Genomic DNA, 27,673 nt, shown 5'->3' on the forward strand with positions numbered 1-27,673 from the left:
CTTCTGAATCCTACGCCAGTGTTGATTTGTTTATGAGAAAATGACCTGGTGGTTTTCTGCAAATTTCTTCAACGTTATCACGTAATTATTAAAATGGTTAACAGATGTATCGTAGGAGGGTGTAGCAACACCAATCTTGATGGAATTAGTACTCATTGTTTCCCAAAAGACCAGAGTATTTTTTCTACTTGGAGCAGGCTTCACTCTTAAATAATTCCTAATATAAGGGTGCTGACCCAAATGTGCAACTCAATTTCCAAAGAAAAAGGCCGCACCTTGCATATAATGTCCTTTTATTGCACAAACGCGTTTCGGCGTGTACCTTCCTCAGTGTGGCAGCCTGCTGGCGCTTCCGCAGGTAACGTCACGAATCTGGCTCCAGACTTCCTTGGGATTTTTCCCTTGGGACGCGTTTTTTTTTTTTTTTTTGCTGTAGACAGATGGCCTTGTGCAAAATTACCCTTCTGGATGAGTGTGTAAAGGGACATTCTTTCATATAAAACTAGATAGAACTCGACACCAACGGTGTTGATGGCGATGCCTCCACCCGGTAGACTACACACCTTATTCAGTTGTGATTTGGGGATGGACATTTGACCTCACAGTAATCTTGACCTGGTGAAATTACTTGTATCAGCCTTGGAGACATTGTGTTCACAAGGTTTTTGGACAGACATTTGACCTCAGAGTGACCTTGACCTTAGACCTTTTGATCTCAAAATCTAATCAGTTCATGTTTGTCCGAAAGTGCACAAATGGTGAAAGTTTGGTGAAATTCCTTTCATTAGCCTTTGAGATATCGCGTTCACAAGGTTTCAGGACAGACAGACAACCCGAAAACATAATGCCTCCTGCACCTTACGGTGGCTGAGGAATAAAAAACGAAATTGATCCAGAATATGCACTTTAAAATGGATGAACACTGAGAAGGAATAAAACCTCAAGGTGCAAGATTGTGGATAAAACCCGCTGAAACCAAAAATCCCAAAGAGGAAGCGGAAGTTGGAACTCTTATTTTGAATTATGCCGGAACAGGAAGTATCTGAGGCCAGTTTCACAGCGTTAAAGGAAAGGTGAAAACGAAAGAAAAAGGGGAAGGTGTTGTGGAGCTCCGGAACGGGTTCAGACAGAAGATGGAGGTTGATGAATGTTCTAGCGGCGCTGCTGTGGAGAGTAAAGCCGGCTTTGTGCTCGGGAATGTGGCGGAAGTGGTGGAGAAGATCCTGACTTTTGTGCCGACTAAATCCGTGTTCCGGATCGCGAGGTACTGGTTGAGCTCGGCTCGCGCTAGTCAGAGAGTTAGCATCGGAGATCTGTTAGCACAGCGAGTTTCAGTTCGGAGTAACGTCATTAAAGTTCACTCATTAAAGTTCACTCATTAAAACACCTCGAAATCCTTCAGATCGCTCTCTCTCTCTCTCTGCCCCCATCCCTCCATCCCTCCCTCTCTCTCAGTTCTGCGGTTCGGTTCTGTGTGTGAATAAACACTGACTTTAGCACAGTTAGCTCAGGGCTTTTATTCACCATCACTGTAACACAAACACACAGGAAATAAATAAATACCAAATAAATACAGATTTAAATAACCGAAATTACAATAAGGGATATTTTTAAACAGAAGAAACAAGTTTGCGCAACCTGAAACATTATTATTATTATTATTATTATTATTATTATTATTATTAAAATATTATCGTTAATTTTATTTATTATTAAAATATTATTGATTGTATTTATTATTAAATATTAAAATTTTATTATTATTATTATTATTATTATTATTATTAGTGTTTCCGTTTGAGCAAACTTGTATTATTATTATTACTATTATTATTATTAGTAGTAGTAGTAGTGGTAATAGCAACACCGTTTTAGAAACTTTTATCAGTGTTTTCCCCAGAAAAAAATGAAAGCCCTAAATTCTGGCCTGATAATACACAGACAATTGAGCGGTGAAGGTGCGAAGCGAAACTGGGGGGTCCAGGGGATCTCTTAAAGGAAAACTCCGGACTGAAATGCTTTTTAGGTCTATTTTCGCATTATTGGGAGTCAGGGGCGCCGCCAGAAATTTTGGGCCCCATGAAAGATTAGAATTTTGGGCCCCCAACTTTGCCCACCCTCGTCACAATTGCACTATTGTCATTATTTGACTTTTGATAGCCCATGGACCTTGAGTTTGTGACTTTATTACATTTTATGTATTAACCTACCAGGGACTAGATGAAAACTGGTCAGTGACTAATTCTGGTGCATTTACAATCACAAATGAAAATTCAAGATTTTGCCACATGCCTTCTTGTGCTAGGACAATTGGTAGTGAAATGTGTGATGTGACTGCTAATAAATCATAGAAAAAGTTTTCTACCCAGCATCAAAATACCTATGGAAATCCCATGGATTGTTATGTGTTAGGTAGAAAGCTGTGTGTACTGTTCTGCAAAAAGGGAATGTTTGATCAATTACGTACGTATTTCTTCATATGTTGTAACCTCTACCCCTCTTTTGTGTGTGCTGCGCTTTCTCCAACCAATGGTTTAGAACGTGTGAACATTCCACACACGTAACCATGTCAAACACTTGACTGGTGTCCGTTATTAGCAACACTTTAATCTAGCAAACTGTATATGGCGCTCGCTCATTAAAAACTTCAATCCTAAAGCATTTATGGGTTGTATTGCTGCTTACCTCCTTCTCCAAAGGGGGGTTCAGTGGTTTGGTAGGGCGGAGGTCCCCCTGAGGCTGAATCTGTGCATATTTAGGGCACCCCATTAGTTATGAAACTGGTTATTAGCACTAGTTATTAGCACCAGCATAACGTAATATTTCATCTTGTTTATCACACAAGTCAGTTCAGTTATTAAAATGGAAAAAATGTCACTGTACAAACTGTAAAAGTGTTCTCTTGATAGGCTAATCCAACCACGTTCATACTGTTCATTTACCATTCGCTAATATTTTGAACACACATGTGAGCGATAGCTACCTTTCTTTGGGAAAAACTGAGTGACCAGTTGCCTGCCTCTCCGGTCCCTCTCAGCTTTCAGCTGCCTTTCTTTACGTCTTTGACAGCCACGCTTCATATTTAGTGATCATAGACTGTACGCACTCCACTGCTGGCTGGCTGGCTGCTGCACCGTGACACAGCAGCAAGTAGCGTTGCACTGATCAGCACACAGATTTAACGCATCGCGCTTCTACCAGAACTGGACCGTACCATTTCGCAAAAGGGGGAGGGTTAAATGACAATATGTTGAAGAACTCAAGAAATAGACAACCTTGTTCAATTAGCTCATTTTACCAGATGGAATATTGCATTGTTGTTATTTCAAAAGTCTTATTAAAATCATTAAAAGCATATTATCAGCCCCTTAAAGGGCCCCATGGCAGTGCTGGGCCCCTAGAATTGTTCTAACCTTTCCCCCCCGGCGGCGCCCATGTTGGGAGTACATACGTTGAGTTGCTATCACAATCACGTCAATCGGATGTGTTTTGAGAAAATTAGTTTTTTGTGATTTCAACCGGAAAGCGCTAACACGGCAGTGCGCGGGGCGTGTCTTTTTGCCGATACAAAACGCTAGTTTAAAAACCGTTGCAAAGCTCAAAACAACATGACAGTTCTGTGGAAGTGAGTAGAGGGTTCCTACAAACAAAAGGAGGTGTCTCTAGCTCTGCAAGTGCACGGATAGTGTGTAGAAGAGTAAATATAAAGCCAGTGACCTTAGCTGCAGTTGGGCTTCCTCAGACGCCATCTTCAGTGGACAATCCGTAAAAGTCGAGTGCAGAGCCCATTGTGCATTTCCAGCGGGATGGGCTCTGCACTCGGCACTCGACTTTTACGGACTGTCCACTGAAGATGGCGTCTGAGGCTTTATATTTACTCTTCTACACACACTATCCGTGCACTTGCAGAGCTAGAGGCACCTCCTTTTGTTTGTAGGAACCCTCTACTCACTTCCACAGAACTGTCATGTTGTTTTGAGCTTTGCAATGGTTTTAAAACTAGCATTTTGTATCGGCAAAAAGACACGCCCCGCGCACTGCCGTGTTAGCGCTTTCCGGTTGAAATCACAAAAAAACTAATTTTCTCAAAACACATCCGATTGACGTGATTGTGATAGCAACTCAACGTATGTACTCCCAATAATGCGAAAATAGACCTAAAAAGCATTTCACTCCGGAGTTTTCCTTTAATTCTCTATGATCAAGTCATGCTGTAACAAAAATGTGCATGAAAATATGACCAGTAGTTTGCTCCATCTTCTGCAATCCAATGAAGAGAATCGATCATCATGACCTCCTGTTGATCACAAAGGGATCTGAACCTAAGACCTGCCACCGTAAAATAAGTTGCTGTATTACTATAACTGTAATGATTTAGAATGTTTCTGATGCAATTACCGTAATACATGTATAACTAAGATACACTGAAAAGAAAAGTAAAGGAGCTGCATATTATAAAGTTTACATTTTGGCACTTTATTAAATGGACTAGATTAAGATTAAAACGTATTTAAAGGAAAAGAAAACTTAATTCATACATTTAAGTTTGCGGAAAGATTATGTATTTATAAACACATTCATGAAGAGAATTTGTTAATAAGTGTCAAATGCAGCATATTTTGGAATAATAATGATGAGCGTATTTGGCAGTGTGATGTCACGGTGAGCCTTTAACAAAAGAATAATCCGGAGCCGCCTTTTGTTAAATGGATCCCAGTGACATCACACTGCCAAAACTGCTTATGATTATTATTTGAAATTATGCTATATTTGACACATTTGGACAACTTCACTTGGTGAGAGTGTTTATAAGTACAGAATCTTTCTGCAAACCCAAACTAATGGATTAAGTTTTCGACTCCTTTAAAGCAGATTAATTCTCCTTGGCGTTTGCTTGGCCTGATGTTGGGCAGCCCTCTCATAGTCCATCTCGCTGCCATCCATGCTGATGTGGCTCAAATTGTCCAGCGAGTGCTTTTTGAGCCAGTCGCTGTGATCAGAATTGACGACGTTTTTGTTGTCATGACAGCTGACTGGTTTTGTGCGCCATCACTCATGTGGGTTTGTTGACATTTAGTCAACCAATCTTTGATCGAAGCCATAATCATAATGGACTAGGTCAGACTTTTGTGATTAAAATCAGTCGGCTTTGTCCATCTGGCGGGGGACGACATCGGCAGCCAATGAGATCGCTTATGATGAATCGGAAAATTCCAGGATGTCTGACGTTTTCTTTCAATGTTTTTACTGGACGGTTTGAACACGTGATCTTGACACAGGCAACAGATAACAGTTTGTTTACATCATACCACGCGGACATATTCAACACAAACATTGGAAAAAAAAAGAGCGCTTGTTTAACACAAATATCAGTCGATATGTAAATGGATCTGTTATTTGCTCTCCTATGTATCTAGTTACTTGTGGGTAGGAAATTTAACGTATCGGTATAAATCTAAGCGTATCGGATTTTAACTAAAACGACTAAGCGTATCGGCAGGCAGAGCGAGCAGATCGGGCTCGATACGCTAAAACGCTTTGGGGAAAACCATGTTTTATCTATTTAGTTATTTATGGAAATACAAAGAATGCAATTGTATTTTTTTTATTATAATATTTATTGTTGACTAGGATATTTTTCCTCTTAGTGTAATATTATTAGTAGTAGTAGTAGTAGTAGTCGTATTGCAATAACAAACAATTCAGGTTTGTACTTTTTTTTAAAATGTTTATTGTACGATTTTTTTGGGCAATAATAATAATAGCAATATGCACCATGCATTCAGTTGTGCGTTAATAAGTAAGATTTTTTTTTCCGTCTTAGAATGAAATGTAATTATTGGAAAATAACAATAAAAATTTGCATATAAATTAGAGAAAAAAATTTGCTTTCCCGTGTAAACTGTGATTAATGGATGATGATGATTCTATTTAATAATCAGGATTAATGATAAGGGCGGCACGGTGGTGTAGTGGTTAGCGCTGTCACCTCACAGCAAGAAGGTCCGGGTTCGAGCCCCGTGGCCGGCGAGGGTCTTTCTGTGCGGAGTTTGCATGTTCTCCCCGTGTCCGCGTGGGTTTCCTCCGGGTGCTCCGGTTTCCCCCACAGTCCAAAGACATGCAGGTTAGGTTAACTGGTGACTCTAAATTGAGCGTAGGTGTGAATGTGAGTGTGAATGGTTGTCTGTGTCTATGTGTCAGCCCTGTGATGACCTGGCGACTTGTCCAGGGTGAACCCCGCCTTTCACCCATAGTCAGCTGGGATAGGCTCCAGCTCGCCTGCGACCCTGTAGAAGGATAAAGCGGCTAGAGATAATGAGATGAGATGAGATTAATGATAAATGTCAAAGACACTAATTTACAGAACGTCGTCCAAGTTCTTCGTAATACTGAAATGGACCCACGTGTCGCACCAGGCACTCACAATTTGTGTGAAATTTGAGGCACGTTCTCCTGATTCTGAATGTCTCCTTCTGAGTCACTGTCACAGTTCACTGACTGAGTTAAAGGATCACGAACGGAGACGATGATTTCTTCGTCTCTTATGGAAATGATGGAGGTTACAGCTGTATGAAAGCACAACTTTATTCATCACACACTTGTGAAATTCCTCTCTACATTTAACCCATTTGAAGCAGTGAACACACACACACACACACACACACACACACACACACACACACACACACTCACTCTTACCCAGAGCAGTGGGAAGCCGTGCTAACAGCACCCGGGGAGCAGTTGGGAGTTCGGTGCCTCGCTCAAGGGCACCTCAGCCCGAGGCCGTCCCACATTAACCTAACCTGCATGTGTTTGGACTGTGGGGGAAACCAGAGCACCCGGAGGAAACCCACAGGGAGAACATGCAAACTCCACACAGAAAGGCCCTCGCCGGCCACGGGGCTCGAACCCAGAACCTTCTTGCTGTGAGTCGACAGCGCAAACCACTACACCACTTTGTCAGTGTCCACCCACTGATTCGCTCTGTTTCCTAAATCATCTTCATTCAGTTCATTCATGTGTTCAAATCACCGATGTCGTTTATGTTGCGCTGCAGGGCTGGGTGAAGCGGGGGGTATTAAACTACCACCGGTGCTCTTTAACTACACTTAGACTTGGCCAACCTTTATTGTCATTCAGTACGCAACAAGTGTACACCAAACGAAATTTTGTTGCAGTTTTGCTCAGCACAGAAATAAATATGAAGTGTATTAAATTAAATTATGCAGCAGCAAAAATATTATAAAGTGCAATCGTATAAAGTGACCTGTGGAATTAGGAATTGTTCAAGTTATAAATAGAAGTTCAGAGTTTGGGTTTGGTGTTCAGCAGTCTGGTGACCTGGGGGAAGAAGCTGTTACAGAACCTGGTGGTCCTGCACCGAATGCTGCGGAACCTCTTTCCAGAGGCCAGAGGGGAGAACAGTCCATAGTGAGGGTGTGACGGGTCACTGATGATGTTTCTGGCTCGAGACATGCAGCGCCTTGGTGCAATGTCCTGAATGGAGGGAAGAGAACTCCCAATGATTTTCTCCGCAGTCCTCAGCGCTCTCCTCACAGTCTTCCAGTCAGAGGCACTGCAGTCTCCACACCGCACAGAGATGCAGCTGGTCAGAACGCGCTCTATGGTGCTTCTGTAGAATGTAGTGAGGATGGGCGGGGGCAGGTGGGCTCTCCTCATCCTACACAGGAAGTGCAGACACTGCTGTGCCTTCTTGACCAGTGACACGGTGTTCACAGACCAGGTGAAGTTGTCTGCGATTGCACCCCCAGGAACTTGGTGCTATTGACCACCTCCACGGCCGTGTTGTTGATGTGAAGTGGAGCGTGGCTGGGTTGGTTTTTCCTGAAGTCAACAATGATCTCTTTAGTTTTGTCCACATTCAGGATCAGGTTGTTTTCCCTGCACCAGCCCACCAGCTGCTCCACCTCCTCTCTGTAGGCCAGGTCGTTATCGTCCTTGATGAGGCCCACCACTGTTGTGTTGTCCGCAAACTTCACAGTGTGGTTGCTGGTAGCCCTGGGGACACAGTCGTGTGTCATCAGGGTGAACAGCAAAGGTCTCAGGACACAGCCCTGAGGGGAGCCTCTGCTGAGGGTGAGGACACTGGAGGTGTTCTGTCCGACCCGCACTAACTGTGGTCTTTCAGTGAGGAAGTCCAGCAGCCAGTTGCACAGGGGGGTGCTGAAGCCCAGGGGACCCAGTTTGTTCACCAGATGCTGTGGAATCACTAGGTGTTAAGTTTAGCGGTACCAGTGATCATGCATCATTTTGTTCAGGGCTCGAAATTCATATATTTTTCCAACCAGCCAGCCGGACTAGTTCCCTTCCAAAGTAACTCGCCAAACAGAAAATCAACTCTCCAAAATTTGTTCGTGTATTAATTTTACTTCTGTCAAAAATATCACAAAAGTGAGTAGTTACCATTGTTCATGACTAATGTGCATTTATTTCAAGACCCGAGTATTTTGGTACTGCTTTTTTTTTGCACACTTTACAAACTGGCATTTGCTGTTCCACGTCCTCCTCGCGATATCCAAAAAAATGCCAGATGACTGACCCCTTACTAGTTCTTTTAGGAACCAATTCGTCCGCTTCCATTTTTAATTTGTCGCTGAAATTGACATAGCTTACACGGTAGCCTATTGTTCACCTCAACAACAAACTGGACTGGACTAACACCACAGGTGTCCTGTACAAGAAAGGCCAAAGTCGTCTCCACCTCTTGAGAAGACTGAGGTCTTTTGGTGTGTGCAGGACACTGCTTAGGACTTTTTATGACTCTGTGGTAGCATCAGCGATTTTCTACGCTGTGGTCTGCTGGGGCTGTGGAAGTTCAGAGAGGGACAGGAAGAAACTTAATTAAAGCCGCAAGCGGCCTCGACGGGCCCTCGCGCCAGTGGCCAAGGGGGGCGGGGGCATGCGTCCCTGCAAAAAACCTTCCACAGCGTCTTCGGCAAGAGACATTACTCCCACAATGGCGACAAAGCACAGAATTGGACACAGAGTACACGGTGCGCTGAGATGTTGTCATGGACAGAACATTTTATGCCATGGCTTCCCAACCAAATTAATGTATTGACCTCATCAGTCACCAAGCTATAGCTACATAGGATTGTCTTCTGTTAGACATCTATTAGTCTGTATGTAACGCTACAACACTTGCTCCCGACTGCCTACCCATTCCCCACAAGTCATGTGTGTTTAAGGCAACCAAAACAACATACTCCTGGTGCCTCATGATTGTAAACACCTCTCCTGCAACTGCTACAGCACAATGAGCGCCCCCAGTGGTGAAAGTTCACCAAATTTGGTATACATGTCAAGGGACCTATGAAGAGTTGTTGTGTCAAGTTTGATCAAGTTTGACCAATCAGAAGCCAAGATATAAATTGTTGCCTGAAAAACAGCGCCCCCAGTGGCAAAAGGTCACAAAATTTGGGAGATATGTCAGGTGACCTGTTAAGAGTGTGCGTATCAAGTTTGATCAAGATTGAGTAAATAGAAGATGAGATATTGATTTTTGAAGAATAAATGTTTAGGTTTTTCCCATGTCAGTAGGTGGCGCAATGCTGTACATGAGCGATTATGAGTTGGAAAAATAAGTGTCTACAACAGCAACGTACTATCACAAGGTAGTGGTGTGAAGGAAAAGCATTATGGAATTATTTACCAAAAACCTGTTTTGGAGCAATTGCGTCGGCCAAAAACAGCGCCCCCCATGGACGAAAATTCCCAAAATGTGGTATACATGACATGGGAGGTAGTAAGAGGGTGGCCGTGAAGTTTGACCAAATTTGAGGAAAGATTGGAATTTTTGCCCAAAAATAGCGCCCCCAGTGGCGCAATATCACAGAAATTGGGTAGCATGTCAGAAGCCCAATGAGTGATTTGCGTGTGAAGTATGAGCAGTTTTGAGCAATTAGAAGATTTGTTATGAATTTTTAAGCATGTAAAATTTTGCATTGAAAATTGATTGACGTATAACTTCTGAACGGCTTATCCTACGTGAAACGTATTTAGGAACTTTTGTCAGCCATGTCTGTAGATGATGTCTATCAATTTTGGTGACATTCCTATGAACGGCCTAGGAGGAGTTGCGCCGTCTTCGTGGCCATGCATTTCGCACAAAAGTGAAATTACCTCACTTCCTGTTGGGCGTGGCTAATGCATTGGCATTACATTTTTGTCCGGCTTAGTGTGATACATATGCGTCCCAAATGGCATGCCACTACTACAAACTACATGGCAACCAGGCACCTTTATGCGGGAGGCCAAAATCACAACGACTTAGGGGGCGCTATAGAGGCCCTGAGGCCCGCCTGGATCTGGGCTTCTGGTTCTCAGTAGCGGTGGCAGTCTAAGAAAAAGGAGCCAAATTTCGTGCATTGTCGACCATGGCAAGCGCCCCAATAAGGGTCTTGTAAAGAGTTTGCTTGCCAAGTTTGACAAATCAGAAGCTGCAATATCATTTCTGCCATAACCAGCACCCCCAGGGGCGAAAGTGCACAAAATTTGGCGTATATGTCAGGAGAGGTATGAAGAGTTTGTGTATGAAGTTTGATGACAATCGAGTAAATAGAAGATGAGATATAGATTGTTGAAGAATACATTTTTTGGTTTTTCCCATGTCAGTAGGTGGCGCTATGCTGTACATGAGCGATTATGAGTTGGAAAAATAAGTGTCTACAACAGCAACGTACTATCACAAGGTAGTGGTGGGAAGGGAAAGCATTATGGAATTATTTACCAAAAACCCGTTTTGGAGCAATTGCGTCGGCCAAAAACAGCACCCCCCATGGACGAAAATTCCCAAAATGTGGTATACATGACATGGGAGGTAGTAAGAGGGTGGCCGTGAAGTTTGACCAAATTTGAGGAAAGATTGGATTTTTTGCCCCAAAATAGCGCCCCCAGTGGCGAAATATCACAGAAATTGGGTAACCTGTCAGAAGCCCAATGAGTGATTTGCGTGTGAAGTATGAGCAGTTTTGAGCAATCAGAAGATTTGTTATGAATTTTTAAGCATGTAAAATTTTGCATCGAAAATTGATTGACGTATAACTTCTGAACGGTTTATCCTACGTGAAACGTATTTAGTAACTTTTGTCAGCCATGTCTGTAGATGTGTATCAATTTTGGTGACATTCCTATGAACGGTCTAGGAGGAGTTGCGCCGTCTTCGTGGCCATACATTTCGCACAAAAGTGAAATTACCTCACTTCCTGTTGGGCGTGGCTAATGCATTGGCATTACATTTTTGTCCGGCTTCGTGAGATACACATGCGTACCAAATGGCATGCCACTACTACAAACTACACGGCACCCAGGCACCGTAATGCGGGAGGCCAAAATCACAACGACTTAGGGGGCGCTATAGAGGCCCTGAGCCCCGGCCAAGTTTGGGCTTTTGGTTCTGAGTAGCGGTGGCAATTCTCGGAACTGGTGCCAAATTTGGTGCGTTTTCGCCAATGGCAAGCGCCCCAAAAATGGCCCAACAGCGGAGAAAAATAAAGAAGAAGAAGAAGAAGACGGAAGAATAATAATAGTGAACTCTTACAAGAACAATAGGGCCTTTGCCCTATAGGGCTCGGGCCCTAATAAACTGGTCAGAAGGGTTGGCTCAGTCTTGGACTGTCCTCTGGACTCCATTGAGGTGGTGGGTGAGAGGAGGATGTTAGCCAAGCTGACCTCTATCATGGAGAACCCCTCTCACCCCCTACATGAGGCTGTGGGGGCTTTAAGCAGCTCGTTTAGTAGTAGACTGCTACACCTACGGTGTAAGAAGGAGAGATACCGCAGGTCATTCATACCTGCTGCTGTCAGACTGTAGAACACCCACAACTTGTAACGTAGCACCAATAACCTGTTTGTCGTTTAATTTGCACTACTTCACCACTACTACCTCTGCCATCTCTCATCGATGCAATTATTATGTGCAATAATATAGGCCTTAAACTATTTTTATGCATACTTATATATAATTTATGTATATATGTGTGTATATATACAGAGTCTACCTGTAATGTGCAATTTTTCTGAGCCTCTCAATAAGGCAATTTTTCTATACTTTTTCATGGTAGATAATGTAAATAGCCCTCTGTATTTAATCCTTCGTTTGTCTAATTTTTATTTCAGTTTTATTTATCTGTTTGACATTTTCTTGCTACTGTAACACGTGAATTTCCCCGATGTGGGATGAATAAAGTGAATCTAATCTAATCTATGCAACACCAGCGATTGCACGAACTGAATCAGCGCTGTGTTGCCAGATACTGCTGACGTTTTCCAGCCCAAAATATGTTCAAAACCCGCCAAAATGCACTTAAAACCGCCCAATCTGGCAACATGTTCCTTTCAGCACCGAGATGTCGCCCGGGATTGGTTGGCGAGTGCGTGGCGTTTTTTTTTTTTTTTTTTTTTTCACCCTTAGGCAGCCTCTCACATTACTGCCTGAGGGACAGGGAGAAAACCACCGGAAAAGATTTTAAACAAACGCAACAAACACGAAACAAACGCAAGTCGGCAGATGACCATAAAATACTCAATAGTTACGATATAATAATTATATGTATCTCACACAGAATTTTCGGAGATATATCGAGTATATTCAATATATCGCACAGCCCTAGTCAGAATCTTCGCTTCATATATTTTTTTTTATTTTCAACTAGCCAGCCGGGCTGCCTAGTGACAGGAATTACCCGCCAAATGACAAATTAAGTCGCCTCGGGCGACCGGACCACCGCGAATTTCGAGCCCTGCTGTTGATCCTTTGATCGCCTTTCTTAATAATTGTTAGTGATCGATATCTAAGGCTCATTAAGCGTTTATTTTATGGCATCAAAGCGTATTGTTGACTCGACTGTGGATTGGATCACTGGTTGGTTGATTGTCTCTGGGGGAAGAGGAGCGCGTGGCTCAGTGTGTGTAAGCAGGCGAATGACGGCTGTAATTGCAGTGTGTTTATTTACAAACAGTTCAAAACCGTAAGACAAAGGCAGGGTTGTGAAACAGGTAATGATCACAAACAGAACAGCAGAGGCGAAAGGCGGAGTCCAAATACACAAAACAAAGTCAGAACCAGAACGGCGATACACAGATCCAAGGCTTGGTAATGTGAGACACTCAGTACAGAGCATGTACTTCACCGAGTGTGAAGCTCAGTGATGAGTCTCTGCAGCGGTCTACTCCAATTTTATTGCTTGTGACATCACACATTTATTTTCCTCTCTGTTAGAGTCTGTCGTCTGTGGAGGAACTGCGCACGGCGAGTCCTGAGAACGCGACAGAAAGCGACGTGGCTCTCGGCTTCTGGCTCATCCCGATACGAAGAACACGTTCTCCTCAGAACCCTGGAGGAAGGACTGGAGGTCTGAGAGTTCAAGAGAGTTTCGTTTAGTTGCTGTTATCTTTTTTAAAAATGTCCTTAGTGCAAGCGCTCATGTTTTATTTCAGATAAAATACTGACCGAAGCGGATTTACTCCAACCATCCCGAAGTGATTGTTTTCTGATAACAGCATGACCCCAAGTGTTTTATTCCTCTCACACCACAGCAACTTACCACCCGTTACAATTCAGTCTCTTTCTTTGTTCTCTCTCTGTTCTTTCTATCTTCTCTTTCTATTTCTCCCTTTCTCTGCACTCGCTCTCTGTTCTTTCTTTCTCTTTGTTCTCTTTCTATTTGTCCCTTTCTCTGCACTCGCTCTCTGTTCTCTTTCTTTCTCTTTGTTCTCTTTCTATTTCTCTCTCTGTTCTCTTTCTCTGCACTCTCTCACTCTGTTCTATTTTGCTCGCTACACTCTGTTCTCTTTCTATTTCTCTCTCTTTCTTGGTGTTCTCTTGCTATTCTCGCTCGATGTTCTCTTTCTATTTCTCTCTCTGTTTTTCTCTCTCTCTGTTCTCTTTGTTTTTTTCTCTCTCTGTTCTGTTTCTTTCTCTTTCTCTGTTCTCTTTCTGTTTTTCTCTCTCTCTTTCTGTCTGTAGAATGTCTTCCTGCTGCCCCAGACGGTTTTGTTAATGATGGATAATGAGAACTTTTCTGGATATCACAGTTCTTTCAGACATAAAAAAGGTGAGAGGACGTCACTGTTACTCTGATAAACCTTATGGATCTGGCTGTAATCCTGAGTGTAATCTCGAGTGTGATCCCGTGTCGTAGCCAGGCGGTGTCAGTCGGAGGACGAGTTGGACATCGTGGACAGACTGAAGCGCTTGCTGCCCAGCAACTGTGACATTTTATGCGTCCTCACTCCAGGAATCGTGTGTAAGTCCCTCACTGCATCTTCTCTGTGCTGCAGCTTGTGTAGACGGAAATATCATCTGAATTTTAGACGCATCCTGTAAGAGCACTGAAGTCTTCCTGAAATAATAAACATCCTCCTGTGCTTTTTATTATTATTATTTATAGTTCACATGAACCCTCACGTGTTCTGTCCCTGGTGATGAAACATTTCTTAATGTTTGCTTGGATGTCTGATAAAGACTTGCGATTGTGTAAATGTGTTTAATGGTATACAGGTTTTCACAAACTACCAAACACTCGCGCTGCCTTTAAAACACATGTTTAAAGGTGTCTACAGAAATGTTTTTACATTTTAAAATTAAAAACATTGAAAAATGTTAAAAGTAAAGCTGCGATATGGAAGAATTTGTAACAATAAGTTGAAAACATCCAAAAATTAACCAAAACTGTCAACACAATGTGAAGAAATAACAGCTCTGACATGTCAAAGACGTGTGTGTGTGTGTGGTGTTGCAGAGAGATCTCCTGAAATTCAACTGTTAACGACCTAAACATGAGACGAGACGCACAGCACTGTCTGGTAATCTCGTGCACAATGCCACTTTGTACCTCAAGAGGCGACAGTGAGTCACTGTAGTGTCCGGCCTGCTCTCAGACCAAAATGAGAGAAGTCACGCTGAGCGGCAGAGTTAGCGCTGAGACGCAAATGCACGCAAATCCTTCAAAAATCCCATGTCTAAACTGGGTCAGAGGTGTTTTGCGATTGACCGTACAAATAGATTCAATAAAAAAAAATCTGAGCTATTGTTCTACAGACTACAGGAAGCTAAAGTGAAGAGCAGAGTTATTGCTGAAATTTGCAGAAACACCTGGAATCCAGGCACCGAAACATGGATTTGCGGTTAGCATTTGATGTCGGACATGTTGGATTTTTAGAGAAATGAAAGAAAAGGGACGCTACTGTGAGAAACTGAATCATGATGCTGAGCAATGCTGTTTGGACAAAATAAAGGGAGCCGACCGGAAATACAGTCCTGTACAGAAGTCTTAGGCATGTGTAAAGAAATGCTGTTGACTAAAAACAGCTTTAAAAACTATGAAATGAAATGTTTCAACATTTAAAAAAAAAATACTATACTATAAGCAGTGAGCCATAATAAATCAATATAACAAAGTCAATATTTGGTGTGAGACGACCCTTTGCTTTTAAAAAAAAAAAAATCCGTCTGAGGTCCAGTGAATGCAGTTTTATAAGGAAAACTGGTGGGCGGCACGGTGGTGTAGTGGTTAGCGCTGTCGCCTCACAGCAAGAAGGTTCTGGGTTCGAGCCCCGGGGCCGGCGAGGGCCTTTCTGTGCGGAGTTTGCATGTTCTCCCCGTGTCCGCGTGGGTTTCCTCCGGGTGCTCCGGTTTCCCCCACAGTCCAAAGACATGCAGGTTAGGATAATATGGGACGGGCTCGGGCTGAGGTGCCCTTGAGCAAGGCACCCAACTCCCGGGCGCTGTTAGCATGGCTGCCCACTGCTCTGTGTGTGTGTGTGCTCATTGCTCACATGTGTGTGTTCACTGCTTCAGATGGGTTAAATGCAGAGAGGAAATTCACAAGTGGGTGATGAATAAAGTTGTGCTTTCTTTCTTTCTAAATGATCTGTAGGTTTTACTGAGCATCTTACAGAACCAGCCGCAGTTCTTCTGGACTCTTTCACTGTCACACTCACGTCTTCATTTTACACCAAAACCCAGCAGCCTTCATTACGTTTTCTTTTTTCATCTGAAAAGTGCTCTCTTATGGAATATGCTGCTCAGATACATTACAAACATTTTTTTCCTCATCTCATCTCATTATCTGTAGCCGCTTTATCCTGTTCTACAGGGTCGCAGGCGAGCTGGACCCTATCCCAGCTGACTACGGGCGAAAGGCGGGGTTCACCCTGGACAAGTCGCCAGGTCATCACAGGGCTGACACATAGACACAGACAACCATTCACACTCACATTCACACCTACGCTCAATTTAGAGTCACCAGTTAACCTAACCTGCATGTCTTTGGACTGTGGGGGAAACCGGAGCACCCGGAGGAAACCCACGCGGACACGGGGAGAACATGCAAACTCCACACAGAAAGGCCCTCGCCGGCCCCGGGGCTCGAACCCGGACCTTCTTGCTGTGAGGCGGCAGCGCTAACCACTACACCACCGTGCCGCCCTGCTGTAAATGTCATTATTTAATTTGCTGTGAATTTAAAACCGCACAGAGAAACGTCTCGTAACGCTGGAAAGAGTAAGCACTCTCACTCGGAGATCTGGAGCATGTCGGCGCCCCGAAGTCCAGTTTGTTTGAGGAGTGTGATTGCTCCGTACTGCACTCGGGCGTGGCTCATTTAGGCTCGTGTACAGCGTGATTGCTAACTGCACGGAACTTGAACGCTGCTTTTCAATTCTGTGGAGAACATTCGGGTTAGTAACAGGGTCAGTTCTCACTTTACTGATGAATGTGGATTGTAGTCGATGAGTAAAGCTGCATCGTGACCGGGGGGCGGAGTCCTTAGTGAAGGAGCGTGAGAACGGGTGAAGAAATGAAAAGATGTGACTTTGCAGAAGTTTGATCTGTCTTAATAGCATGACTGCTTTGGTCTGTAGATATGCGGTGCACATGTGACTCAGATCATTATAAAGCTCCGGTTCTGTTCTTTCTCGCGACGTGCGTTTGGTATCTATACGGTGACAAGTTCACGAGGAATTCAAACGACAGTAATGTGTGTGGAGACGGACGCAGAGCTGTGTGCAGATTGTAACTGATGTAAATCCAGTCGTTGGGAAGCTCGAGTCGTGCCGTGTCATGAGATACGAGCTACATACAGCTCGCTCCAGTGAACACTTTGTGAGCAGTTCAGCTGAGAAGCAGAAGGAATGTTAATTCAGACGCAGTTTGCGTCAGTCAGGTTTGGTTGCATATCTGCTGTGCAGTGAGCCGTGGTGGTCTCATGCACCACTGATGCATGAGGTGCTGTGGATGTTTTTCTTCCTAAAAACCTGAGCTAAGTGAGCTCTACAGGCTGACGGCACACGTGAACATTATAAGATAAGATTTTTTTTTTTCCTTTCTTTTTTCTGGGGACTATAAAGTTGGATCGTATGAACCCAGTAGTGGATCACCTAAAATATCTTGACACTATATTCAGTGAGTGAGTATGTTTATGAGCGTGGTGTTGATGCATTCGGGAGGAGGAGGGGAGGGGAAGACGAGGGACTGTGCATTTCCTTTCTTAGGCCAGTATCTCACTGGGCTGCGACAGCCTGTGACTAGTTGGAGACACAACAACTGCGATTAAAATATGCAAATTAGTGACAATTTTCACTTGGAATCACACTGAATTGATATTCGCATATTTTACCGCAATTGTTGTGTCTCCAACTAGTTGCAGGCTGTCGCAGCCCGGCTTTCCCTCGGCAGGCAGGGAAGTAGAGGAAGCCTCACAGAAACTGACTTGAGAAGAGTTCACGACAGTTTTGCGACACCAGCGACGCATTTGTGGCTATTTTGAGAGAAATTTTGTCACACTAATTTTTTGAACATGTTCAAAATTTCAGCGACGAAGGAGCGACACTTTGAGACTCATGCAAGGAAATTGAGAAGCCCCATGAACGTTTCAAGACACTTTTGAAACTCTCTCGCGAATCATCATCATCTTCTGTCTGCTCCCAATTAGGGGTCGTCACAGCGGACCTTTCGTCTCCATTGCTCCCCGTCTTCCACATCCTTCTTTACCGCACCTGCCACTTTCATGTCCTCTCTCACCACATCCATGTATCTCCTCTTTGGCCTTCCTTGTTTTCGTGTGCCTGGCAGCTCCATCCTCAACATTCTCCTTCCAACATGCTCTGCATCTCTTCTCAGGATGTGCCCATACCATCTCAGTCTCATCTCTCTTAGCTTCATTCCCAAGCTCTCCACATGTGCTGTCCCTCTGATGTGCTCGTTCCTTATCCTGTCCAACCTCCCATCGCAAACCTTAACACCCTCAACTCCGTCACCTCCAACTTTGCCTCCTGTCTCTTCGTTAAGGGTACGGTCTCCAATCCATCCATCACAGCTGGTCTCACTGCTGTCTTATACATCTTACCTTTCACTTCTGCTGGGACTTTCCTATCACAAATGACTCCCGAAATCCTTCTCCACCTGCTCCACCCTGCCTGCACTCTCTTTCTCACCTCACTATCGCAGCCCCCATTTTCCTGCACAGTTTGACCCCAGGGACTTGAATTCACCAACTTTCTTTACGTCTACTCCTTGCATCTTCACTACACTCTCATCCCCATTCTCATTGATGCACATGTATTCTGTTTTGCTACTGCTCACCTTCATTCCTCTTCGTTCCAATGCATCCCTCCATCTCTCCAAACCCAACTCAACCTCCTTTCTACTTTCACCACATATCACAATATCATCCGCAAACATCATGTTCCATGGTGACTCTTGCCTCACTTCGTCCGTCAAGCTATCCATCACTATGGCAAACAAGAAAGGACTCAAAGCAGATCCTTGATGAAGTCCCACCTTCACCTTCAACCATTCAGTCGTTCCAACTGCACACCTCACTGCTGTTTCACTGTTCTCATACATGTCTTGCTCCACTCTGATATACAGTACTTCTCATTCACTCCACTCTTTCTCATACAATACCATAACTCATTTCTCGGCACTCTATCGTATGCCTTCTCCAGGTCTACAAACACACAATGTAGCTTTCTCTGGCCTTCCCTGTACTTCTCCATTAACGTTCTTAAAGCAAAAATTGCATCCGACGTGCTCTTCCTTGGCATAAACCCGCACTGCTGTTCACAGATTGCTACCTCTCTTCTCAATCTCGCCTCCAATACCCTTTCCCATAGCTTCATGGTGTGGCTCATCAGTTTTATTCCTCTGTAATTACTGCAGCTCTGTACATCTCCCTTATTCTTGTATATTGTGCAAATGACCGTCGCAATTTGTCCCAAGCTGTCGCAGCCCAGTGAGATACTAGCCTTATGATCTATCTTTCTGGTGATATACTGCTCCCTGTTGATTAGTTTGAATTGTGGAACATGAATTTTGGCAGGCGGCCAATTCTTACACTGATATTTAAAAAATATATATACAGTACTGTGCAAAATTCTTAGCCCCCCCCCCCCATTTTTTAATCCAAACTTTGTTATAGATTTCTTTGTTATGACTTATACATTCATTATCGAGTCACAACATTACAAAAATATTTTAGAGTTCCAAACGGGTTTTTTTTTTTTTTCCCAGCACAAAATTAAATGTTACAGAAAAAAATGTTCGTAATATATCTGAGCAGCATATTCCATAAGAGAAAGCATAATGAAGGCTGCTGGGTTTTGGTGTAAAATGAAGAAGTGAGTGTGACAGTGAAAGTGTCCAGAAGAACTGCGGCTGGTTCTGGAAGATGCTCAGGAAAACCTACAGATCATTTCCACATAAAACTGCACTCACTGGACCTGAGACGGATTTTTTTTTTTTTTTTTTTAAAGCAAAGGGTCGTCTCACACCTACGGAAGCGTATTAGGGCCACTTGGAGAAAATATTTTTTTCTAAATTCCGAGATTAAAAGTCGGAAATTTCAAGAAAAAACTCGAAATTCCGAGATTAAAAGTCGAAACTTTCGAGAAAAAAAGTCGAAATTTTCGAGATTAAAAGTCGAAATTATGACATACAAAGAACGCATGCTCTAACTGCTGCCATGGCAATGAATGGCCACCGGAAAGGGAAGTCGTGGAAAGTGGCTGCCAACCGGCCTGGCCCTGAACTTAGCGACGTTGACTCTGAATGCAAGACACAAGGGATGCAGTTGAAAGGTAAGATTATCATTCTGTTCAGTTTGATGTTACATTGCATTGCGGATATGGTTAAGGGTACGCAATATCAATTAGGATCAGAAGTGACACTTACTACCATGCAGGCTGCATGCTACAACCACAAGGCGTACTGCTAGTTGTTCTTCTTTATTTTTCTCCGCTGTTGGGCCATTTTCGGGGCGCTTGCCATGGGCGAAAATGCACGAAATTTGGCACCAGTTCCGAGAATTGCCACCGCTACTCAGAACCAAAAGCCCAAACTTGGCCGGGGCTCAGGGCCTCTATAGCGCCCCCTAAGTCGTTGTGATTTTGGCCTCCCGCATTAAGGTGCCTGGTTGCCATGTAGTTTGTAGTAGTGGCATGCCATTTGGTACGCATATGTATCTCACTAAGCCGGACAAAAATGTAATGCCAATGCATTAGCCACGCCCAACAGGAAGTGAGGTAATTTCACTTTTGTGCGAAATGCATGGCCACGAAGACGGCGCAACTCCTCCTAGACCGTTCATAGGAATGTCACCAAAATTGATACACATCATCTACAGACATGGCTGACAAAAGTTACTAAATACGTTTCACGTAGGATAAACCGTTCAGAACTTATACGTCAATCAATTTTCAATGCAAAATTTTACATGCTTAAAAATTCATAACAAATCTTCTAATTGCTCAAAACTGCTCATACTTCACACGCAAATGACTCCTTGGGCTTCTGACATGTTACCCAATTTCTGTGATATTTCGCCACTGGGGGCGCTATTTTTGGGCAAAAAATCCAATCTTTCCTCAAATTTGGTCAAACTTCACGGCCACCCTCTTACTACCTCCCATGTCATGTATACCACATTTTGGGAATTTTCGTCCATGGGGGGCGCTGTTTTTGGCCGACGCAATTGCTCCAAAACGGGTTTTTGGTAAATAATTCCATAATGCTTTTCCTTCACACCACTACCTTGTGATAGTACGTTGCTGTTGTAGACACTTATTTTTCCAACTCATAATCGCTCATGTACAGCATAGCGCCACCTACTGACATGGGAAAAACCAAAAAATTTATTCTTCAAAAATCTATATCTCATCTTCTATTTACTCAATTGTCATCAAACTTCTTACGCAAACTCTTCATAGCTCACCTGACATATACGCCAAATTTTGTGCACTTTCGCCCCTGGGGGTGCTGGTTATGGCAAAAATGATATTGCAGCTTCTGATTTGTCAAACTTGGCAAGCAAACTCTTTACAAGACCCTTATTGGGGCGCTTGCCATGGTCGACAACGCACGAAATTTGGCTCCTTTTTCTTAGACTGCCACCGCTACTGAGAACCAAAAGCCCAGATCCAGGCGGGCCTCAGGGCCTCTATAGCGCCCTCTAACGTGTTGTGATTTTTGCCTCTCGCATTAAGGTGCCTGCTTGGCATATAGTTTCTAGTTATTATTATTATTATTATTAGGGCCCGAGCACCGTACAGTGCGAGACCCTATTGTTGCCATGTGTCCAATTCTGTGCTTTGTCGCCATTGTGGGAGTAATGTCTCTTGCCGAAGAAGCTGTGGAAGGTATTTCGCGGGGACGCATGCCCCCGCCCCCCTTGGCCGCTGGCACGAGGGCCCGTCAAGGCCGCTTGCGGCTTTAATTTAGTTTTTTCTCGAAGATTTCGACTTTTTTTTCTCGAAAATTTCGACTTTTAATCTCGCAATTTCGAGTTTTTTCTTGAAATTTCCGACTTTTAATCTCGGAATTTAGAAAAAAATATTTTCTCCAAGTGGCCCTAATACGCTTCCGTACACACCAAATATCGACTTTGTTATATTGATTTATTATGGTTTACTGCTGTTTATAATGGGGGGGGGGGGGGGTTGTTTGTTTTTTTAAATGTTGAAACACCTATTTTTTAATCCATTTTCGGTTGACAGCATTTCTTTACATGTGCCTAAAACTTTTGCACAGGACTGTGTGTATGTATGTATAGAAATGAAAAAATAAATCTTTGTACCTACAGTATCTGGGAAAAGTGTACTGTGTGATAATTTATCACGATATCAGTATTATAATTGTCATATTGCCTCTCTCATACAGTCTGATTTCAGTTAAATAGACACAAGGGTAAAAATCCAGAGTCACAAAATGGCATGACAGACGTCAGAGAATACTCTTTGTTTTCAGGAGAGCGGAATTTCTGCTTTTTGATTTTGATGGGTTTTAAAGATTAAATATCATGTGAATGTTTGTTTATTTCTGTAGTCTATTTTTAGTCATTTTAGATAATGTGTGTGGTTTAAAACACAATTGTTATGCTGTGATGTTTGTAATCATTTTACTGCATGGGCTGGTGTGTGGTTTATTATTATTATTTTTTTCTTTTGTTTTTTTTAATATTTGAGCAATCACATGTTAATAAATGAATAAAAAGTAAACGTACATTATTATTTATGACTGGAATTAATAAATGAGTGGAACAAAATTACAAATGCATGACATATCTGTAAATGTAACATGAAGTAAAATATTAGCAGGTGAAAATACAATATTTAAGGAACATTGTTTGATTCATACTTTTTTTTTTTTTTTTTTTTTTTAATTCTCTGCATACAGATAAATTACTTTTTTTTAAAAAGATAATGAATGACTGCTGTTTTGCTGTGAGTTCTGTTGTTTTGTTGGAAATGTTTTCTGAGGGTTTGTTTTGTGCGCAGTGACCCCCAGTGACCCGACCTGCCACACCCCTCAGGAGTTCATGGAGGGTGAAGCCGGTTTCAGTCTGCTCTTCCCTGCGATGGAGGGAGTTCACATCCGACCGTTCCACTTCTGTAAAAAGATCCTCAGTGACAACGCTTTAGAGAAAGCAGGTAAACGAGCTCTTTTCCTGATCACTTTATTAATTTGAAGAATTTGAATGTATGAATATGTAAATTAGAATGGCGATGATGAGAACTGGGGTGTGGTTGACTTGATGCTGGGAGTTGTGTTGTTTTATAAAGGCTTGGCTGGGAATCCTGACCTGAAGGTGGTGCTGCTGTTCGGATACGACGCCTACAAAACCGGAGCCGCGCGCTTCCTTAACCAGCTGCTGGAACCTCTGGGGCGGAGTAACGTCCTTATCGCCGGTGGTCACGTAGAGAGCGTGTTCCCGCAGAAGAGGGACTGGTGCGTTATACACAGATTGTGTTTTTCTACGTGTATTCACAAGTCCAAAAGTTCCTGGTGTTCAGAGTCGAGTTACGCGGCTGTTTGAGTGGATTTTCTGAGTTTGCCAAAGTTTTCTTGAGTACTGGTGTGCCTCAAACAATTAGAAAATAGTGAAAAAGTTCATTTATTTTCATGAATTAATTCAAAAAGGGAAGCTTTCATATATTGTATATTCATTACATGTAAAGTGAAATATTTCAAGCCTTTTTTTTTTTTAATTTTGATGATTATGGATTATAGCTCATGAAAATCAGAAATCCAGTATCTCAAATTATTAGAATATTTCCTAAGAGCAATCCAAAAAGGATTTACAATACAGAAATGTTCAACTTATGAAAAGTATATTCATTTATACACTCAATACTTGGTTGGTGCTCCTTTACCATGAATTACCGCATCGATGGGGCGTGGCATGGCGCCGCTCAGCCTGTGGCCCTGCTGAGGTGTTATTGAAGCCCAGGGTGCTTTGATCGCGGCCTTCAGCTCGTCTGTACTTTTGGGCCGGGTGTTTCTCATCTTCGACCATTTGGCAGTAGTTTTGTCACTGTGGGCAGGTGCTCAGTAGGGTGTGGCTGGTCCCCACCAAAATCTAAAATTTTATTATATCTTACCTGACTTTTTTTTTTTTTTGGTAATGAGGTTACACATGTAGAGTATAATTGTGAAATTTCATCAATTTTGAAGAAGTTTTAGGGGTGGCTGATTGCAATTTTATTTTTCATGCATTTAAAAATCAGACGAAAAATATCAGTGAAGGAAAATAAATTTATTTTGTACTCAGATTGTACTGCTATATATAACACATTCAGTAACTCGCTTAGATTATTAATTATTAAACACAAGACTTAATATCAAAAATGACAAGATGATAATTTAGTCATTTAATCTAGTATTAAGCCCCAAGTTTCCGGATCTAGGCACTTTTGTCGTTTACGCTGGTCTGGAACATTCTTCCTGTCATTTTCAACCACTTGCAAAATCTGTTGGTATTTGTCCTCATTCTTTGAAGACTGCAGAAAGTCTGCTGCAAGCTTGACTCCTCTCTCAGCACTGTCATCTGACACTCTTAATGCATCTACTATCTCTTTACCTTTCACATAGCTATCATTTTCGGCCCACTCTTCAACAGGCCTGTCCAAAAAGGAGCCATCAATATGAAGCAGAGTGAAGAATTGCCATGAGTCAGTTCCAGCTAGGGAACTTCCAGTTCCATCTTACTGCAGTCACCCAAGGATCTCTCTTCATTACACTTAATACAAGAAAGTCTTGACCATTACAGTGAGCCACCAGTTGGCTTACTGAACTAAACATGAGAAAGAAACTGTCAAGACAGGTTAAATCTCATTACTTTTACCAAAGGAACAATTTACAAACCTTCTTTTCAATATGTATTTATATTTATAATTAGGCGACATACGGATTTAATGAAAATTTAGCACAAATATTGACATACAATCAGTCACCCCTAGACCTTCATGAAATTACATTAAATTTTGTACTTTTTAATATTGATACCAAACCTCACACAGGAAAAAAAAAAAAAAAAGTTAGGCTTTATCAGAGAAAGTTGGGGAATCAGCCACACCCTAGTGCTTGGTCCTGCTGGAAAAGGAAATCGGCATCTCCATAAAGCTTGTCAGCAGATGGAAGCATGAAGTGCTCTAAAATCTCTTGGTAGACGCTGCATTGACTTTGGACTTGATAAAACCCAGTGGACCAACACCAGCAGATGACATGGCAACCCAAGTCATCACAGACTTCAGAAATTTCACACTGGACTTCAAACCCCTTGGATTCTGTTCCTCTCCACTCTTCCTCCAGACTCTAGGACCTTGATTTTGAAATGAAATGCAAATCTACTTTCATCTGAAAAGAGGACTTTGGACCACTGAGTAACAGTCCAGTTCTTTCTCTCCTTAGCCCAGGTAAGACGCTTCTGATGTTGTCTCTGGTTCAGGAGGGGCTTGATATTAGGAATGTGACCGTTGTAGCCCCTTTCCTGAAGGTGTCTGTGCGTGGCGGCTCTTGATGTACTGACCCCAGCCTCAGTCCACTCCTTGTGAAGCTCTCCCAAGATCTTGAATCGACTTTTCTTGACGATCTTCTCAAGGCTGCGCTCATCCCTGCTGCTTGTGCACCTTTTCCAGCCACCCTTTTCAGCAATGACCTTCTGTGGCTTACTCTCCTTGTGGAGGGAGTCGATGATCGTCTTCTGAACAACTGTCGAGTCAGCAGTCTTCCTTATGACTGTGGTTGCATTGATTGTACTGAACTAGACTGAGAGATGCACTGTTTTATACTATTTTACTCAAAATTAAATATTCTAATAATTTGATTTTTTTTTGCACTGTAGGCCATAATTATCAAAATTAAAAATAGAAAAATGCTATAAACATTTTAGTTTAACTCTAGAATATTTTCATTTTCTTAAATAAAGGAAAATTTGAACTTTTTCACAATAATTCTAATTGTTTGAAATGCACTAATAGAAGTGTCCAAGTCAGGGATTTTCAACTCAGCTGCCGCCTTTAAACACAAACACTCCCCTTTAAACCTGAAAAAAATCACGGATAGAAAATAACGGACTCAAGAAGGAAATTGTCTTTTCTACGCTTTCAAATGTTATATGATCTAAAATAAAAGCAAGAGACAATTTATAGAATGAAAAATAAAAATTCTATATGAAATGAGAATAGTGTTGAAATAAACCTAACGGGAGTTTAGCATATTGCTAATGTTTTACTGCTGAATGAGTGGTGCGAGTTGTAATGATCACATTAATCACTGGTTTAAATTAAAACAGCTTCCAGACTCCTTATTCAGCAGCACAGAGAATAACACCTGATCCAGCACATGGCATTTTATTTATATTTTTATATCGCACACTGACGGGCTACAAAGCCATGAGTTACTAAACAGAGGTCGTGTGTGTGTGAGAGAGAGAGAGAGAGAGAGAGAGAGAGCGCGAGAGTGATGCAGTTGATTTTGTCAAGGAAATAAAATAATGCTGGCATTTTTGTTAAAATGATTTGATCTTGTGTAAGGAAAACACGCTGAAGTTCAAAATCAGAATCGTGAAGGATTGAGACACACCTCTGTTTCAGAAAAACCCCGCCCCTTTTGTGTAACTTTCATGTGACTTCTGAATAGTTCTGTAGTTTTACCTGAAGTCTGAACACTGATGTGCACAAATCTCAACTCTCAACATACGGTTCAAAATGTTCACGACGTAAAGTGTGTGTGTGTTTGATGATTCCAGCTGTTCTCCAGGTTCCTTCGGCGTGGTGGGTCTCACTCTGAGCGGTCCCAGGATTCAGGGCACCTCGGTGCTTCTGGATCAGGATGTGACCACACCCGCAGCGGCTGAAGTCACCATCCGCCGCTTAAAAGCTGCCAACATTCCCGAGTCCAACACCGTCGGCTTCATGTTTGCCTGCGTGGCACGTGGACACAACCACTACAACGGGCAGCACAACGTGGAGGCCGACGTCTTCCACAAGCTCTTCCCCGGAGTGCCTCTGTTCGGGTTCTTCGGGAACGGCGAGATTGGCTGTGACCACATCGTTAAAGAGAACTACACGCTGAGCCAGACGGACGCTAACGGACTGCAGCACGGCTACACCACCGTCATGAGTCTGGTGCATTTGGGATGACGCGTACACACAAACGCACACACACGTTCTCTCAGGACTCCACGTCACAGTTATTGCTGTCGCGTTCACTTTCTTTTCTTTTCATAACTAAAAGATGTAAAATTCTCGTCTGCAGAGAGACGTGGGTAGTTTTTTTTTTTTTTGGTTACGCCAGTTTCTCTGAACATTTAGCATTTAATCTTGGAACGTTTTAAAATCAGTGCACTTTTAAATCATAAACCTATTCAAGAAATCGCTTCACAGAAATCTATCATATAGAAAATGTGTTCTTTACTTTACATGAGAACTTTTTACTCTTTTTGAAATGACATGCAATGAAGATTCACTTCTGTTGATTTTTTTTTTCCCTCTTGATTTGTCGTACATGTGTTAAAAAAAAAAACCTGTTGTGTATTTGACTAAATCCTGTTTTTAACTCCACGTGTGAGATTTTCTAACGAGTTGTATCTGGTTCTGTTTACTGAACGTCCCCATCCTGATGCCCACCTCCAGACTAAAGAAGAATAATTTTTCTTAGAGGTGCAGTGACCTCCGTTTTTCTCTCCGAATCTGAACACACACTTTATCAGGTTGGAATTGTGTTGTGGGTTGTTTTTTGGCTGCTCAGTGGAGCGTGAATTGTGGAGTCAGTGTAATTTCTTCCCACAAAACACAACTGACTGGTTTTCAATCCTGACCATAGACACGTTCCTGTTTATCCATTTAATAATAAAATAATCCTGCTTTATCTGTA

The 27,673-nt window shown here is 42.5% G+C and overlaps 1 protein-coding gene across 1 annotated transcript; it reads left to right on the forward strand.

The window, feature by feature from the left end:
• Positions 1-1,056: 1,056 nt before the first annotated feature.
• fbxo22 (F-box protein 22) lies at positions 1,057-27,673 on the forward strand. Its single transcript, XM_060940758.1, has 7 exons — positions 1,057-1,264; positions 13,241-13,373; positions 13,988-14,075; positions 14,163-14,267; positions 22,795-22,947; positions 23,080-23,245; positions 26,547-27,673. Exons 1-7 carry the CDS (start codon positions 1,134-1,136, stop codon positions 26,938-26,940), a joined length of 1,170 nt encoding a protein of 389 aa, XP_060796741.1. The 5' UTR covers positions 1,057-1,133; the 3' UTR covers positions 26,941-27,673.

Source organism: Neoarius graeffei, chromosome 15, assembly GCF_027579695.1.
Source record: "Neoarius graeffei isolate fNeoGra1 chromosome 15, fNeoGra1.pri, whole genome shotgun sequence".
Taxonomy (NCBI): Eukaryota; Metazoa; Chordata; class Actinopteri; order Siluriformes; family Ariidae; genus Neoarius; species Neoarius graeffei.

Coding starts and splice junctions, on each gene's coding strand:
- fbxo22 (XM_060940758.1), top strand. CDS start 1,134: ATGGAGGTTGATGAATGTTCTAGCGGCGCTGCTGTGGAGAGTAAAGCC. Junction 14,268..22,794: donor CCTCACTCCAGGAATCGTGT/GTAAGTCCCTCA, acceptor TTTTGTGCGCAG/TGACCCCCAGTGACCCGACC. Junction 22,948..23,079: donor CAACGCTTTAGAGAAAGCAG/GTAAACGAGCTC, acceptor TGTTTTATAAAG/GCTTGGCTGGGAATCCTGAC.